General features: G+C 50.0%; 1 protein-coding gene across 1 annotated transcript in view; it reads right to left on the bottom strand.

Annotated features, from left to right (window-relative positions):
* ASTN2 (astrotactin 2) overlaps positions 1-17,526 on the bottom strand; it is a 353,207-nt gene that overhangs the window by 256,106 nt on the left and 79,575 nt on the right. The window contains exon 3 of the mRNA XM_030961750.1: positions 10,358-10,742. Within this exon, the coding sequence (XP_030817610.1) occupies positions 10,358-10,742 (385 nt within the window). The remainder of the gene's footprint in view (positions 1-10,357; positions 10,743-17,526) is intronic.

Raw genomic sequence — 17,526 nt, 5'->3', positions numbered from 1 at the left:
AGGAGCATTTTGAAAATAGCCTTGTATTCCATGTTGACTTTTTCTTTCTTCTCTCTCCTGGCCCTTTTTGTTGAGTTTTAAAATAGAGGCTGTATACATCTTTTTTAGCACAGCTATTAATATATATCTATTAATACACAGCTATTAATACATTAATATATTATTATATACATTAATAAATCTGTGGCTATAAAAATAGATCTTTATACGCAAAAGTCTGATTTCAATTGCAAATTGGAGGGGGAGGGAAGCAGAAGTATAGATAAAGTTTTATTCAAGATGTCTCCTTTGAAGGAAACTGAACAAATGTACTTTCCTCCTTCATATATTCATGAGATGACTGCTTCCCTACCCTGTTCTCCACCACCCTCAGCTCCGGGCTCAGAGCCAGCACAGCCCTTATCTGGTACGAGGCAGGGGAAAAAAAAAAAAGTCCTGATAGGATCAGAAGTTTTCAGTAGTTTAACAAATCTGGGGAAAAGTCTCCATTGGGTTATAATAAAGCTTTAGGAGCGTGACAGGAAAAGGGATGCCGGGAAAGGCTGGTGTGCAGTGGGATGGAGAACAGCATCCTGCAGTGGGGACAGGGACCCCAGGGCACCCCAAAACCCTTCTGGACATGCACCCACTCTTTGCTTTTCACCTTTATTGCCAAGCTTTGACATTTCCCCCATCTGCAGAAAGCAGGAGAGAACATCTGCAGCTCCCGTGCTCTCTGCAGCTGGGTGGGCAGGAGCTGGCAGGACCCCCATCCCACTGGGAAGGGATGGGCAGAGCTGGAGCCCAGGGCAGCACCCACCCGGCACCGGCTGCCCTGACCCTTCCTCATCCTCATCCTCTCTCCAGTCACGGCGCTCAGTCACTTCCCAGCTAATTGCCTCCACTCATGTGTGCAAACTCGCCGTTTACCGGGAAATGTCACGGAATGTTAATTTCACTCGGAACGCGCTTCCATGTTTTTTATGATGGGAAATGAATAAGCATTGTATTAATAGCATCATTTCCAACTCCAACCGCAGCCGTGGCCCCGTGGATGGAGGCTGTGAGTTACTCATCACCCTGCACATTCCCTGCCTCTCCAGCTCCCTCCTTTCCCTCCACCCTCGCTCCCCCCACTTCTCCTGTTGGTAATTAAGATAATGCAATGTAATTATAAACATATTAGGAAAGATCAAACGCTGAAGAGCTGCGGTCCAACAGTCCCGCCTCTGCTCACACCTCTGCCTGGAGAGCACCTCCTGAAAACTGATGGGTCCCTGCACTCCTGGGGCTGCTCCAGCTGCTCCTTCCCAGGAGCTGTTTCTGGCCAGGGAACCCTCAGCTCTTCATCAGGGCAAAGACTTTCTAGCACACCCCTCCCCTAACATGTACAGGGCATTTATTTCTTTATCGCATTTGTCCTGCAAGGAAAAACCTTTGGTGGTGGGATGCTGCTCCATCTCCCCCCAGCCCAGCACTGAGGAGGTCCAGCCCAACAGAGATTCCATTTCCCATTTTCTCAGCTCTAATAAAACCTTTAACTTAGGGGTTTTTATGAGACATCATAACTTTTTTTGCTTAGGCAGACAGCAGAGAGGATGAGGGAAGATGGGCAGACCCTCAGTATCAGCTAATGCTCCTCAAGTTATCAAATAATTGAAAAGTTAAATAAGAACCCTCTGGAGAAAGCTTCCCGATTTGGTGCTAATGGGCACACAGAGCAGTCAGAGCTAATGTTGCATGGAGGAGAGACACTGGCTTGAGAGCACAGCACTGACCTCCAGCTCCCTCCCTGCACCACACAGCTCCTGCAGCTCTGCAGAGCCAGAGGAGACATTCCCCATGGAGCCAGCTGAGGGCAGGAAAAAATCCCATCCCCATCTGTCAGAGGAGCCACTGCTGGGGGACGAACCTGGAGGCAGCAGCACTTTGTCAAGTGAGTGTGAGCAAGTGCCAGCACCCCAAAGGATAGACATGGGCAGGACAGGGCTCCAGGAACAGCCACAGCTGGCCAATACAGGTGGGAAATGTGGCACAGTGGTCCCTGGCCAGTCTCCACCACTCTCCAACTCTGTGCTCAGCAGCATGGTGCAGAATTAACTTTTTAGTTAGAAAATACATTTGCTCTGCTCAGCGGACAAGGTGACATTTTTGACAGTACTGACAATGCTGTGCCACGTGCCAGCATGAATGAGGGAGAGATGCCAACACATGGGAGAAGGACAAACTATCAAAATCTCTCAATGTGGCCAGGAGCTTCAGCTCCAAAAGCAGCACCAAAAGGACCAACAACCTCCCGCACTGGGCAGCACATGGGTGGAGACAGTGGGCAGGAGAAAATGAGCTGAGAGCTGGTTTGTTGGCTCAGGAGGAGATCTGGGAAAGCCCAGGACATCAAAACCAAACCTATTCCAAGCCACACAGGTAAAGAAGTGAGGCTGAGCACTGCCACACTCACAGGACCCAGTGGGAGAGTCGCAGCAAACGCCGTAACTCAGCGGGGCCGTCAGAAAGGATTGATTTGAAGCACCTTGTTAATAAGTTTCCTCTCCCACTGGTCCTTCAGGGAGGTCAGTGCCTAATGATAAATGGGGCTGGAAGGTGCCTGCAGACCCAGTATCAGCACAGGTGCCCAGCCTCAATCCATCTTCCTTAGGAGCCAGCTGACAAAACCGTCTCGGTGCCGTAGCCAGGTAAAACACAACCGGTGGGAAGAGGACATGCAAACAGAGGGAAGAGGTGGTGCTGCAGCTGCCCTCCCTGCTCCCTTCCCCATAAAACCCACAAGTCTGGGATGGAATGATGGGGAAAAATCTCCACGTGCCGACTGGTGGAGCCACAATGCCACTAAAAGCCGAGGAGAAAAAGGGCTGAGTGCGGTGGTTTAAGAGAAACTTATCACTCGCTCAGGTGACAGGATCCAGAGCAGCCTTAGCTCTGAGCCCCACCTCCTAACCAGCATCTCTGTACTTCCAGTAGAAATGGGGAACACTGTGGGATTGTTCTCCTTCATCCCACATCCTCTTCTGATCAGTCTGACTTCAGAAACCAGTGGCAGGTTTTCACTCCATGCTGATCCCATGGAAGTGTCCAAGGCCAGGTTGGATGGAGCTTGGAGCAGCCTGGTCTAGTGGAAGATGTCTCTGCTTATGGCAGGCGGTTGGAACCAGATGGTCTTTTAGGTTCCTTTCAACCCAAACCCTTCCAGGATTCTGTGACAGCCCCGGTCAGAGCTGAAGCTCCCCCAGGTCCTCTGCAATGCACACGAGATGCAACCCAACTGAGAAACTCAGGAGAGGCAAGAACACCTGAGATCCCCCAAGGCAAGTAAACAACCATCATATTATTTTTTTTAGATTTTCCATCAGGGGAAGAAAGAAAAAAAGAGAGAAAAAAAAAGAGTCATCTTGAAGCTAATCTTGGTCAACAACTGTCCCACAGCCCAGCTACACTTTTAAATAATGTAGTGCTTTATCAAACATTCATAGTGATGCACAAAGTGATGAACAATGTGTGCCTGGCATTTATATAAATACAGCTCCTGATGGCTTATTTTCCTTGGACAGCCAACACTTCACAGCTTATCTTCTGTGAGCTTGTGATTTTGCCTGGATGGAAAACACTTTGGACACCTGGGGAATCAGGGCTACTGCACATGAAACTGCCATGACATCCCCACTGGGCATCTGCAGCCCCACAAAACTCCACAAAATTCCTCCTTCAAGAGCTGCTGCTGACTTGAGGAGCCAGAAGTCAACCAGCTGTGGCTGGAAGAGGGGGCAACCAAGGGTATTTCTTCAACTTGGGATGTTGTGGAGCATCAGGGTGAGATCAGTCCAAGCCTTGCAAAGCAGCAGGACTTCACAAATCCAGTATCTCTTCAGATGCTCAGCAAAATGCTGGCATAATAAACCACCCCGCTTCTGTTCCAGTCCCTATGGCACCATTCAAAGCCACTTTTCCAGCTGCTTCTTCCCTCCTCTGTCTCATCAAATTAATGAGCATGTTGTAGCAAAGAGAGGGGAGGAAAACATTAAAACTTATCAGGAGCCCACCCCAGCAGCCTCTTCTCCACAGCAAGAGTTGCCATGAGCCAGGAGGAGCCCTGGCTGACCCTAGGTGTTTAAACCTTAATTAGTCATTAAGCAAGGGCCACAAAACCCGTGAACCAGGGGCTGCAGGACCAGTGGAAAGCCCCAAACCCCAGGAGGGTCCTTGTCCCTTCTGAGCCATTCTTAGAGGCAGGAGTATGTTGGATATGGCTCTTGTAGGAGAGATGTCCTGAGTGCGCTCCCACACATCTGTGATGCTGCTTTGATCCACTTTCTTGGGGGTCTAAGGGAGGGGGATCATGTCCCACAGCCCCACCATTCCCTCTCCCCACCCTGGGGAAGCCAACCAGATTTGGGCTGGAGGTAACCATTTCAAGGGGATGAAAAAAAACAAACCTAAAACTCCAGCCTGGCATGTCTCCACTGAGACCTCCAAAGATAGTTAATACATTAATATATTAATTATGAGTGTGTTTATCTCTGCAAAGCACAGCTTTTCCCTGGCAGGTCAGGACATTTTCAAATCCACACTGAAGCCTGAGCTGGCATCACCACAGAACCAAAGACCCAGTGGCATGGCTGGTGTAACCTCTCTAACTGGGGCCCTCATTCCCTTCATTAATGCATTCAATTCAGTCACAATAGAACATGCTGGGCTTGAAAAAATCTTAAACATCTTTATTAACTAGAGACACTACCTAAGCATGTCTGGAAGTGCCTCCTTGAATTAGGAGCCAATTCCTGCCCTGTAGAGCCCTCACCTTTTTTTTTTTTTTTTCATTTCTTTAAAGCTGAAAGTTGCAGCTGGTTTTTTTCAGAGGACTGCGAAAAACCACTTTTTACTGGCAAGCTATGAGAATATACATTTTCAAAGGTCCCTATAAATTACAGAAGGAGTTGGCTGGGATTAGAGCTGGGAAAAGCTGATCACGTACAGAGAGGGTCACGATCCCATCAGGTCACTGGAGAGAAGAGCCCCAAGACACATCAGATGCTGGCCTGACGCAGTGTCCCATTTTAGCCTCCAGCCCCAGCAAACGTTAAGCCATCACTTTATTTATTAAAGGCTCAGAAAGCCTCTGGTTAATGCTGGGAATCAGGGTGGAACTGCAGCTGACTCCTCGAGCCAACAGCAGCAGCAGATGGGGGCTCCCAGCCCCAGCGTGGGCACCAGGGATGGCACACCTTGGCACAGCCATGAGCACACCTTGGTACAGCCATGAGCCCAGCCTGGCACCAGTGTGCCTCAGGGACACCAGGCTGTCACCTCAAGGACATCATTATCAGGCCAGACACCCAGTTCCTGTTGCCTGAGTGCTCTCCCTTCTCCAGCAAGGAGAGCAGCACCATCACCTGTCCATTGTGAGGGCATCGCCCCCAGCTCACACCCATCTCTAAATCTTATCTCCAAGACACTTATCAATGAATGGCAACTCTAGGGAACAGCTTGACTACCTTGCCCTCCTCTTGCACAGCTCAGCCCCCAAAATGTCCCTTTCCACAGCCCCAGCATCCTGCCCTCCAGCCACAGCACTGCCTTACTTCTCCCCAGAGAAGTCTCCACTGGAAGAAAAAACAATTCTGAGATGCAGCCACCAGAACAGCTCCTCCAGTGCTGGTGGGTGCCATAGGAAACTCTCTCTTGCCCTCATCAGGATTCTTCCCCTGCTTTTTGCTGTTACCTCAAAGCTATTTGTCTCTTCTCTCTAAATCCCTTCTCCCACAGTTCTCCAGGGCTGCACCACCCAGGGCAGCTTGGCTGGGAGGCTGGGGGGACCACAAGCCCTGAGATCAGCTATTCTCAGTATTTCCTTATGCTGCCCTGCCTGCTGTCTGGCTTGGCTCCCTCTCCAAGCCCTGGACCATTAAATGACATGGCCAGGGCTATCAGAGCAGCCAGTGGCAGAGTGGAGCTGCATCCACATCTCCAGGTGCACTCTAGGAGCCAGACCAGCTTTCAGGAATGCTCAAAAGCATCTCACTACCACTGCTGAGAAAAGCATCCATGGATTGAGTAAGAGAAACTTCAGAGGTTTACCTGAGCCAACACAGCAGGGGAGAAGTAAGTCCAGGAGAGGAATTCAAGATGAGTGCCCAACCACACCTTTGATATGCCCATGGTATTAATCATTGGAACCATCAGTAACAAGTCCTGTCTCCTGTCTAGACTTGGAGGCCATACCCAGACTGCAGAGCCTGTGAAGCCAGCACAAAGGCCTGCTTCAAATGTTCTTTTTTCAAACATGAAAGAAACTGAGAAATAAAGATGGGTCCTTTGTTGCAGGAGTGGAATTGCCGACAGTCGATTTTCAAGTCTGATTTCTCCTCAGTTTTCACCAGGCAGAAGTTCTGTTCCTTGCTGATCCTTAGGAGATTTGGCTTGGCAAAAATCTTCTCTGAGGAACTTGTGGGTAATCCCATACTGAGGTTGGGATGCCAACTCTATCACTGTGCATCCAGTGCATCCCAGGCAGGGATGGAGCAGTGCCACCTGCAATGGATGGGGCCCAAAGTCCCTCCAACAGGGCTTGATGGGCAAAGGCAAAGGGCTCCTGCTGCTGTAGGATGAAGCTGTCAGTGAGAATGAGAGCTGTGTACATTAAAAGAGAAAAGCACGTGAGGAATTCCCAAAGGGATGGAGCTTGAGGCCATCTGCTCGGGAAGAGCAGGAGAGCAGAACGCATGAGGAGCACGGACTGCAAACTCCACAGTGAAGTGAGGACAGAGGTGAGGAGGTGACAACATCTGCACAAATCTACCCAAATCCCTGAATTCCATAATCACTGAACCCCATGTACATACTGGGGTGAGTTCAGAGAGGGAGGGTCTCCCCAGCAAAGACCAAGCCCCAGAAACTGCACCCCACACCACAGACCCCATTTGGCACCATGCACACCCACTGAGCACAAAACCCCAGAGACCTTTTAATTACCAGAGAGAACCCAAACCTATGAGGAGACAGAGTAGTCCCTGTTCCATCCCAGCTCAAGGGATCCTTCTGGATAATTAGGACAGCCTGACTATTGCTTCCTGCCTCGCTCCATTTCATTTTATTATTAAAAAAAAAAAAAGACTACTTTTCTACTTTTCTTCCTAAACTGCCTTGGATTTTTCTTCTGTCTAAATTCATCTGGGCTCTGTACAATGTCACCAGGTCAGCTTGTGCTCCTGCTGCAATTCTAATTTTGTCAGCTTTACATTTTCTAGGCAGTTGGGAGATTTTTCTTTCTTTGCTCTCTTTTTTTTTTCCCCCCAAGTCAAAAATGATTTTGCATAACAGTAATAACATTAATGGCCCTGCACAGTGCATCCAGATTACAACTGCAGCTAGGGAGAAATAAACATCTCATCTTTGCCCTGCTGTTTATCTCCCCACAGCAGAGCCTGGTATCAGGTCAGAACCTGTAATTTCATTAACTTTATCACTCAGACACGCTTGTTGCTAGATGTCATTATTCAGCACATCACTCCTGTGTTTTGTTTGTGCTGGGATTCACTTCAGATGCTCTGCCACCACATGGGAGCATCCCTCCCATCCACATCACTGCCTGAGCTGGGGAGGAAAGTTTGGCTTGCTGAGCTGTGATCTGCAAAACATTTGTGCTGCTCAGGCCTCCTGGGCAGGGACTGCACAGAGCAGAGACATCCAGAGCAATTCCCTGCCTGATTCCCTGACTAGATACATCCAGAAGTGGTGAATAAAAAAATTAAAAAAAAAAAAAAACAACAACAAAAAAAAAAAACAAAAAAAAAAAAAAAAAAAAAAAAAACAAAAAGAAAAATTAAAAAAAATGACCCAACAGACACCAAGAGTGGGGTGTGCAAATCGCCAGTGCTGGGAAGAGCACCTGCAGTCAGTCAGTGCCCAGCACTGGGGGGAAGCTGCAGCACAGGCAGCACAGGCAGGGTGAGCAGAACTGCTCCATCTCCGCTGAATTTGCCATCCCTGGTAATTAATGCTGGGAAGTGACACTTGAAAGAGGTTCTGCTGACAGCCCCTGTGACGAGAGCGTTTGGAGCCCGCTGACAAGTCCCAGCTGATGCCTTATCACAGGGCAGCTCAGCAAGGAGAGCTTTTCCCATGGGAGCTGGTGGATTCCCAGGGATGCAGGCACAGCTCCACAGCCATCCCCAGTGAGCACAGTGAAACCTGGCCGTGCCAGCTGGGCACCAGGGAAAGGCTGATCTCACTGTGGCACTGCAGCCACGCTCCAGCTGGGTGTCCCTTAATGCCTCCACTTTCAATCCAGCTGCAAAGCCAAGCCCAAGCTGAACTGGCTTCCAGCCCCTGGGGATCTCCAGGTACCTGGTGTCTGCTCACACCAGCTGCAGCTTCTCCACCCCACATGCCCCATCCCCACAGGAATCCAGCTGTGACTGCTGCTCGTGTGCAGGGAGCAGCATGTCTGAGCCACCACGTTTCCCCTGCCTGTGCCACCAGGTCAGAGTGGAAAGCCCACAGCACATCTATTTATACTTGCAGTCTAGAAACCCCAGATCTGAACCACAGCCACCTCAGCCTGGGCAATCCAGGCTCTAAGCAGCTTCAGCAGGGAGGAGTAAGCAGCACAAACCATAGCTTGGATGCTTGAGCAGAGCCTCATCCAAGAGGGAAAAGTGCCCATCTGGGAGGAAGCATATGCTGAACTGGCACAGTCTGGAAGGATCAGAATAGGCAAGGCACAAACCTGCCTCAATCCAAGGCACAAAGCCTGACAGCATCACAAGCAGAGCTGGTAGGAGCATTTGGGAACATCTCTCCCAGCTCAGGTATCCCACAGGCAGCTTCCAGCTTGGGGCAGGGGGTTCAGTCTGTGTAAATTCATTATTGCCAGTTCCTGAAGCCCTTGGATAGTTTAATATTCTGCTCTAGATCTTGTTTGCTATTTTGTTTTGAAGAGCACTGAAACGCAGTTACTGCTGTCTTCCCCACTCACACAACTCTAAATAATTTATAGAAAAGCAAAACAAAGAAGAGAATATGAAAGAAGAAAGAAGGTAGCTCGGTTATGAGATATGAAGGCTTTCATTTGTTCATTCTCACTGAGCAGAGGGTTGAGGAAACATCTCTTAACCCCATGAGCTGGTAACAGCCAGACACACACCAAGAGATGCCAACACGGATGCTCAGAGCAGCACTGAAGGATGGCAGATTGATCCCTGGGCACCTCCAGATCAGTTTGAGCAACAATACCCATCACGATCAGCACAGCCTTGTTTAAAAGGGGAAAGAGTAAAGAGCATTTTAAGGGTGGAAGATTATCAACCTCAGCTACCACTTATGACCATCACAAGGGCAGGGAGCTGCTTTCCAGACACACTGCATCACCTAGGCTATCCTGGCTCCTCCATGGAGCCAAAGAGAGTCCCTGTCCCCATCCCTGCCACTGTGGCTGATAGGTCTGACTGGAAAGCCCACACAAGAAAGGAAGGATGGTTCAGCACCACCCCAAGAACCCTTCCCTGCACAGAGCAAGCCAGCACATCCCTTCCTCGCTCCTGCTGGAGTCACTCATAGCACTAATACGCTTTGCTTTTGTTTATTCAAATGCATTTTTACTGTGCATTGCAGGTGAACAATATTAAATGGCTCATAATAACATTTCAATAAGCAGAGGTGGGTGTAGCAGCTTCTGACAGACAGATTTTCCAAATGCAAGCAATCAAGCACGCCTCAGCCGAAATCCCCTGGGGAACCTGCCGCTCCCTGTCGGAGCTCAGTGCATCCCTCAGGGTGTCCAGAGTTGCCAAGGACCCTGCCAGGGGGCTCAGAGACCCTGGCACACAGCCCAGAGCACCTGTGGTTTGATTATGACCCCTAGAGCAAATTAACAGCTTTGTATGAGGACCTGAAAGCCACAGAAGTTTGAATAGTGTAATAATAAAATTATCACAGAGTGAAAATGTAGATTTTAGGATTTTTGGAATGGGAGTTATGGGGATAAGATGAAGGAACTTGGGCGTGTCCAGCCTTTCTTCTTCTTCTTCTTGGTCTCCATCTTCTGCAGTGATGTTGGCACTTTGGGATTGGTTTAGAGTAGAAGTGCACTGTCTAACACAGGTGATAGGTATTGGGAATGAAGTGTAAATATGTTATATGTAGTTTGTAGTACAAAAAGACAACACCACCTCGGGGGTGGTCAGAGTGCTTTTGGCTGCCTTGCTGAACAGATCTCAGCTGGGCAGAAAGAAAATTTTACAGATAAGAATTAATAAACAACCTCAAGACCGAAAACTGAGGAGACCATTCCCACACCTCGGGGCAGCAATTAACAACCAAAATCCCGAGAGCTCCCCAGCAGAGCGGAGAGAGAAAAACCACAAACCTTTCTTCTCGTAGTCAGGCTTCTCCTCCCCTGCCCTGCCCAGGCTCTCCAGCGTCCTTGTCACCTGGCTGCCAAACTCATCCTCCCTGGCGCTGGGCTCTGCTCGCCGCGGCGTCTCCTCCTCCTCCTCATCCTCGTAGTCGTCCAGGATGGGTGTCTCGCGGATGGGCACGCCGATGACGGAGTTGTGGGCCTGCAGGCGCGAGTTGCGGAAGCTCTCGCGGGCCTGGGGCCCCAGCAGCACCGAGGGGATGTAGTGGATCTCGTGGGTGGCCTCGGTGCTGGCGCTCTTCTGCGGGATGCGGCGGCGCTTGTGCCAGCGGCGCTGGGCGTACAGGGCCACCATGAACACCAGCAGCAGCAGCAGCAGCGCGATCAGCCCGCCCTGCGGAGAGAGCACAGCGCGCTGTCAGGAGGGCACGGGGGGCAGGGAGGGGTGAGGGGGTGCTGCAGGGTCATAGAATCACAGAATGGTGGGTGGATGAGATCCTAAAGCCCGTCATTCCACCCCGCTGCCATGGGCACGGACACAGAATTCACAGAATCACTGGGTTGGGAGAGACCTTCAAGATCATCAAGTCCAACCCAGCCCCAACCCCTCAACTCAACCCTGGCACCCAGTGCCACATCCAGGCTTTGTTAAACACACCCAGGGATGGGGACTCCACCACCTCCCCAGGCAGCCATTCCAGAGCTTTATCTCTCTTTCTGTAAAAAACTTTTTCCTGATATCCAACTTGAATTTCCCCTGGTGCAGCTTGAGGCTGTGTGCTCTGGTTGTGTCAGTGCTGCTGGAGAAAGAGCCCAGCCCCAGGTGAGCACAGGCACCTTTCAGGAGCTGTGCAGAGTGATGGGGGCAGCCCTGAGTCTCCTTTTCTCCAGGCTGAGCACCCCCAGCTCCCTCAGGGGTTCCTCTCAGGGTTTGTGTTCCCAGCCCCTCTCCAGCCTCGTTGCCTCCTCTGGAAGCACTCAGGCATCTCAATGTCCTTCCCAAACTGAGGAGCCAGGACTGGACACCATCCACTATGGCAAGCTTGTTTCACACCCCATCCAAACTCAAACATTTCCAGGAATGGTGCACCCACAAATTCCCTGGACAATCTGTTCCAGTGCTTCGGCACCCTCTGAGTAAGGCCCCAGAGCACCCTTCCATTAACACCCCCTGAACCACACACAGGTGGATTCCTGGAGCAGCCACCTCCCAGGTGTGAGGTCATGGGCAGGTAGATGAGGATGCCAGGGATGGATTTCAGCTGGGAATAGCACAGTGACACGCCCAGCTCAACTCTGACCATCCTCCCAGGGGCTTTGTTCTTTCCACCTCACTTCTTGGGACCCCCAGGACCCCTACATGGGGAGAAAGGAATGGGGATGATCACACTCCACCAAACTCATTAAAACAACCCAACCATCACCCAGGGGCAATAAAGCCTTAGCAGAGACACACATTTCCCAAAAATGCTGGTGCAACAAAGGGCCCCTCGCAGGTGATGCTCCCAAGGCATGGTTACCCCAGCTCCAACATTTCTGGTCTGATTTCCCTGTGGTTTCAAGATCAGCTGCAGAGCTGGGGCACAGCACAGCATATTCCAGACTCAAACCTTCTCTACTAAGCTCTTGTTTTTCCCCTCCATTCAATACAGCTCTCAACAACATTAACATTAAAAACAAAAATCTTTAACAAAAAAAAAATAAACTTCCAAATATCTATATGTACATGGAAGTAGCACATCCTCTCAAAGGAGACTGGCTAGGGAGTACCACAGGGAGCCAGCCCTGCCTCTGGCTGCTCTGGAAGTTAAATTCATCCCCACACACACAAGAGAAGTGCCTGTGCCAGCTCCCAGCCTCTTAATCTCTGCAGCATCAGAGCAATTTTATCCCGTGGCAGACAAGCAAGGCAGGGCATGTAAATCAGGAGCAGCACGAGCGACCAGGGCTTTGCAGCATGACAGGAACAGCCAGGGCAGGGCAGGCGTTCCTTGGGCACCTGGGATGCCACGGCCCAGAGCTGCACCGAGCTCTACAGCAGAGCAGAGGTGTGGAAATTCCCTCTGCATTCCATACACAGCACCAGGCTGCACCTGGAGCACGGCTCTGACTCCTAAACAGGAGCAGCTGTAAGGAGGTGAGTCATCTAGGACATGAAATAAAACAATGTGGGCATTGGAACCTCCAAGGTTAAAAAGAGGGCAGTTTAATTTCTGACTCCAACATTTATAGATTTCCAAAAGTGACAGTGGATTGGAGGGTGACAGTGCCACCTCTCCAATGGCACTGGACAAACCAACAGTCCATCAAATTTCTCCTCCTCTATAAAAGAATGTAAAGCAATAAGTATTTACAGAAAAGCACGTGAGAAAGTTAGTTACAAGAATGTAAACATCAGAAGGCTTAGAAGAACTTAAAAAAGCAGGGTGACAGAAGGTGGCAGTGGAAAGTGCAGATCACAAGATGAGCTGCCTCAGGAGATGTTTCCCTGCACCCCAACCTGCCACAGGAGGGGCCCAGCCCAGCACACCCCACATCAGGATCCCCTCCTCTCCTGCCAAATTTTCCTAACGAATGCAGGACTCGGGGATTCAGGACACTGCCCAGCTTGAGTTCCCCAGTTAGCACGACGTGCACCATCAGGAAAGGTGTTTTGCTGTCAAGGAGATCTCAGGGATCCCTGCATGGCAGAGGGGCAGGGCTTGGTGAGCTGCCCAGGTTTGTGCCCTGCAGTACCAGGGCACTTCAAGGACCAGAGGGATAGAGACCTATTGCAAATCAGCAGTGACTCTGACGTTGGTGGGGGAGAGAGAATGACTCCATGGATATCAGAAGGGTAATTAATTACTTTATTATATTATATTATTCTATACATCTAAAACTGCACCTGCCAAGCACTCAACCCTGCACACATGGAATGAATCTCATGACTGTCACCCAACACACACACACACACTCTTGGCCATGACAGGCCAAGGAAACAAAACACCATCACTCTGGGTAAACAATCTCAATGTTGCATTCTGCTTTTGCACAAACACAGGCACAGCAAACGATAAGAACTGTGTTTTCCTTCTCTGAGGTTCAGAGAATGTGAATCCCAGAAATATTCTTGGGAATATGTGCATTGCTTTTCTATGTGAAGAGAAATGTGGGTGGGCAAAGACCCACCATGGCCTTCCACGCCCAGAAACAAGAACCAGCATGACACCTCGGCCTGGGAGAGCAGACATGAGTTTCCTTGGATTTGCACAGTTCCTGATGCATGCAGAGCATCACAGGAGCTCCCTAGCCTGAGCCACCCCGTGGCATCTCCTCAGAAATCCAGTTTGCAGGAGAGAAACCATGGCACACCAGAAGGGAGGCCGGGCCAGGTGACAAGGACGCAGCAGGGCCACAAACTTCAACACAACAAACCCCACTGCAAAGCCAGGTCTGGCTCATGTGCCTGTATCTCTACAGCAAAGAGAGGGTTCTCAGAAGGGCTTCAGAGCAACACTCCTGGATGTGATTGCTGGGAAAAATCTTCTCCAAGGCCACCACCACCAAATCCCTGAGCTGCCCTGCTGGGTATCACTCACTCCTGTGTGCACTCTGCCACTGGAAAGGGCTGCAGGGCAGAGCACTCTGCACCCATGGGCACACAGGCACTCACCCTCCATGGAAAAGCAAAACCAGAGACATCCCAGATGCTCAGAAAAGGTCAGAGTGACAGAAAAAGCCTTGCAGGAGGAGCAGCTGTGCCAGCTGGAGCCAAGGAAGGTGTTCAGGCACCCATGGCAGGCCTGGGGCTGTGGATCTTCCTGGCTGGGCTCGCCTTATATCTGCCTCTGGGAAATGTCCTAGAGACAATAAACCTGTTGGCAGGTTTATTGTCAAAAATAGATTTTTGGGGTTTTAGAAGGGGGTTCAGGGTCCCAAGATGGAGGAATTTGGGTGTGGCCTGTCCTTTCTTCTTCCTAGCCTCTATGTTCTGGGTGATACTGGCACTTTTAGATTGGTTTAGAGTAGAAGCTCACTGTCTAACATAGGTGATAGGTATTGGGAAGTTATGGTAAATAATGTACACTTAGTTTTCAGTATAAAAGATAACATCGCCTCTGCGGTGGTCAGAGTGCCTCTGTCCTGCTGAACGGACCTTGGCAGGCCAGAGAAAGAATTTTATAGATAAGAAACAATAAACAACCTTGAGAATGAGACCAGAAGACCTCTGACTCCTTCTTTGACCGCCAGGCTGGGAAAAGAGACTTTCTAACACATCTTGGGGTCACTCTGACCAGCAGAGATTCTGAGAGGCTGGGAATCTTTATTTAAAGATCTCTCTGCTTGGGAAGACCTACAAGAAGACATAAAGACAGAAGAACCTACAAGAAGACATAAAGAGGTTCCTGCTGTGCCATTCCCCCTCTGACTCAAGAATGACAGGGCTGGCTCAAAGAAGCCTAGGGCTCCCAGCCCAGCTACAACTCCCACATCCTTTGGGGATGAGTCAGAGATGTCTGCTCTGCCAATGTCCCCTGGGAAAGGGTGAGCACCAGGGGGTCATGACAGGCAGCTAAATTCCAACATGCTCCTTTCATCCTGACCCCTTCCTGGCAGCTGCTTGTTTAACAACACCACACACGCCTGGAGAGCTTCCTGGGAAAAAAAGGGGGAAAAAAAAAAAAGAGTCAAACTTAGGAGGCGTTCAAGCCAGCCTCATTTTAATCTATTTTTCGTGTTAAATTATCCAACTGAGGGAGCGGGAGAGAGAAAGGGGAAAGAAGGGATAATATGAGAAATGTTTTATTTGACAACGTGTCATTGGGAAACTGATTATTTCTGTCTCCGAGCTTTTTAATATTCCCAAACAATGGCCGAGCCGCGTGGGGATTTGGTATTCTAAGGCTGGATTTATAATACTCTGTTCTGCAGTGATAAGAACACGGGCCTTTAATCCTCTGAGCTGTGAACATGCATATTCTCCCACGTAATGTCCTTCCTGCCATGCTCCTGCTGCCCTGGGATGGCCAAGCAGGGGCCACCAGCACCAGAGCATTGCCAAGACCCACAGGAGAGGAGAAGGAATGGGAGAAGGAAGATGAGGGAGAAGAGGGATGGTGGGAACAACCCATGTGTGGAAAGAACTGCAGGGCTTGTGGCACCAGAGCAAAGCTCAGCTGAAGCTGAAGAGCAGCAAGGCTGGTGTCGGAACCCAGAAAATTCCTCTGGCTGCCCTGGAGGGCTCGAGCCCCTGCCCAGGGGGCTCAGAGACCTTGGCACAGAGCCCAAACCCCTGTGCCTTTGATTTAGCCCTTGGAAAAAAAGAATTATCAACCTTAGATGAAGAATTGCAAGTCAAGAGAGTTTAAGTGGAGTAATAGTTGGTTTGTCATGGGGTGAAAAAATAGATTTTTGGGGTTTTTAGAATGGGGGCTCAGGGTCCCAAGATGGAGGAATTTGGGTTTGCCCTGTCCTTCTTCTTTCTTCTTCCTAGCCTCCATGTTCTGGGTGATGCTGGCACTTTTGGATTGGTTTAAGGTAGAAGCTCACTGTCTAACACAGGTGATAGGTATTGGGAATTTATGGTAAATAATGTACACTTAGTTTTTAGTATAAAAAGATAACACTGCCCTGAGGGCAGCCAGAGTGCCTCTGTCCAACCTGCTCAAAGGAACTCAGCAGGCCAGAGAATGAGTTTTATAGATAAGAAATGATCAACAGCCTTGAGAACAAGACGAGAAGAGTTCTGACTCCTTCTTCGACTGCTGGGCTGGGAAAAGAGACTTTCTAACACATCTCAGGATCACCCTGACCAGCAGAGATTCTGAGAGGCTGGGAATTATTTGAAGCCCAGAAGGAAAATCAATGGGAGAAGCCACCCTGAAGCACAAGAGATTGGACCCTCACATCAATTATGAGGGCTGCCAAGCTGTTGGATTGGAGGGCCATCACTCTGTGGGAGTCTGTGAGATGCTGAACAATTTCTGGGCAGCAAGAGGACACATTGCTGCTTTGTACACAACCCCCAGCCTGCCCTACCAAGCCAGGGAAAGACAAGGGAGTGCCACTGCTGCTCTGGAGTCCAGACAAACCTCCTTGCAGCAGCCTCTGCCCTTTCCAGCTCTGCTCCCCACAGTGGTGGGATGTGCTGTGATCCCTTGCAGGAATCCCCCATCCCTGCAGTCACACAGTGACAGCCCAGGGATCAGAAATCAAGCCCTGACAGTCTTGCAGCTGCCACACCAAAAGGGCTGAAGTCACAGAAGAAAATCCCAGGCTGGAGGGGACAGTTTGGGCTGGGCAGACCTCTTACATCACAGCAACCCTGGGCAGGTCAAAGCAAACCCAGTGTTAAACAGCACAGCACTGTGCTGACCTGGGCCCCTTCGTCCCAACACCAACACAAGTTTTTGTCCTCAGGCAAGAATATTCCTCTTTATTTCCTGACTTGAAGCCGTTTGTTGCCCAACACTGTGCTGGCAACCAGCCCCACGGCTACTGAGCTGCTGCTGGATGAGGCAGGGCTCCCACAGCCCCAGACATGGCTCCAAGGACAGTCCCCAGGGCTGCCCAAGGATGCCCCATGGGCTGAATGAGCCCCCAGTGCTGCAGCATCTCATCCCCTGCATCATCCCAGTAGCTGAATTGAGGTGAGCAATCAGGCACCAGCAATAACCACACAACCCTCGGGGCTCTTCACACTGTGTACTTTTCCTTTCTTTCCTTTTTGGCTGTAAAGGTAATTAAACACTAGCGCAATTTACCAAGGGGTGTAGTGGATTATCCATCACTGTCAATTTTAATTTTATTTTTTTTTTAAATCAAGCCTGGATGCTTTTTGAAAAGTCATACTTTATTTCAAATGAGAAATAGAGGCTTGAGGGCATTCTTGCACCCTGTGCAACTCTGAGGGAACAGCAGATGATCCCATGGTCCTTTTTTGAATTCCCCTCACCCCAATTTTGGCTTTCCCACAGTTCAGCTCCACAGTATCTTATCTCTCATCTGGGGCACTTCATCCCCTCCCAGGCAAGCCAGACACACAAAGCACCACCAGACCCTGGATGCAAAGAGAGGCCAGGCAGAGCTCACCCCCATCCACAAATCACAGCCAGCCCAAACCCCCACATGCTGCAGTGATGAGTGATCACCAGGCAGGGAAACTGAGGCAGAGCATGGGGGTGAGACCACAGACA

The sequence above is a fragment of the Camarhynchus parvulus genome, chromosome 17 (assembly GCF_901933205.1).
Source record: "Camarhynchus parvulus chromosome 17, STF_HiC, whole genome shotgun sequence".
NCBI lineage: Eukaryota > Metazoa > Chordata > Aves > Passeriformes > Thraupidae > Camarhynchus > Camarhynchus parvulus.
This window is presented reverse-complemented; position numbering and strand designations above follow the sequence as displayed.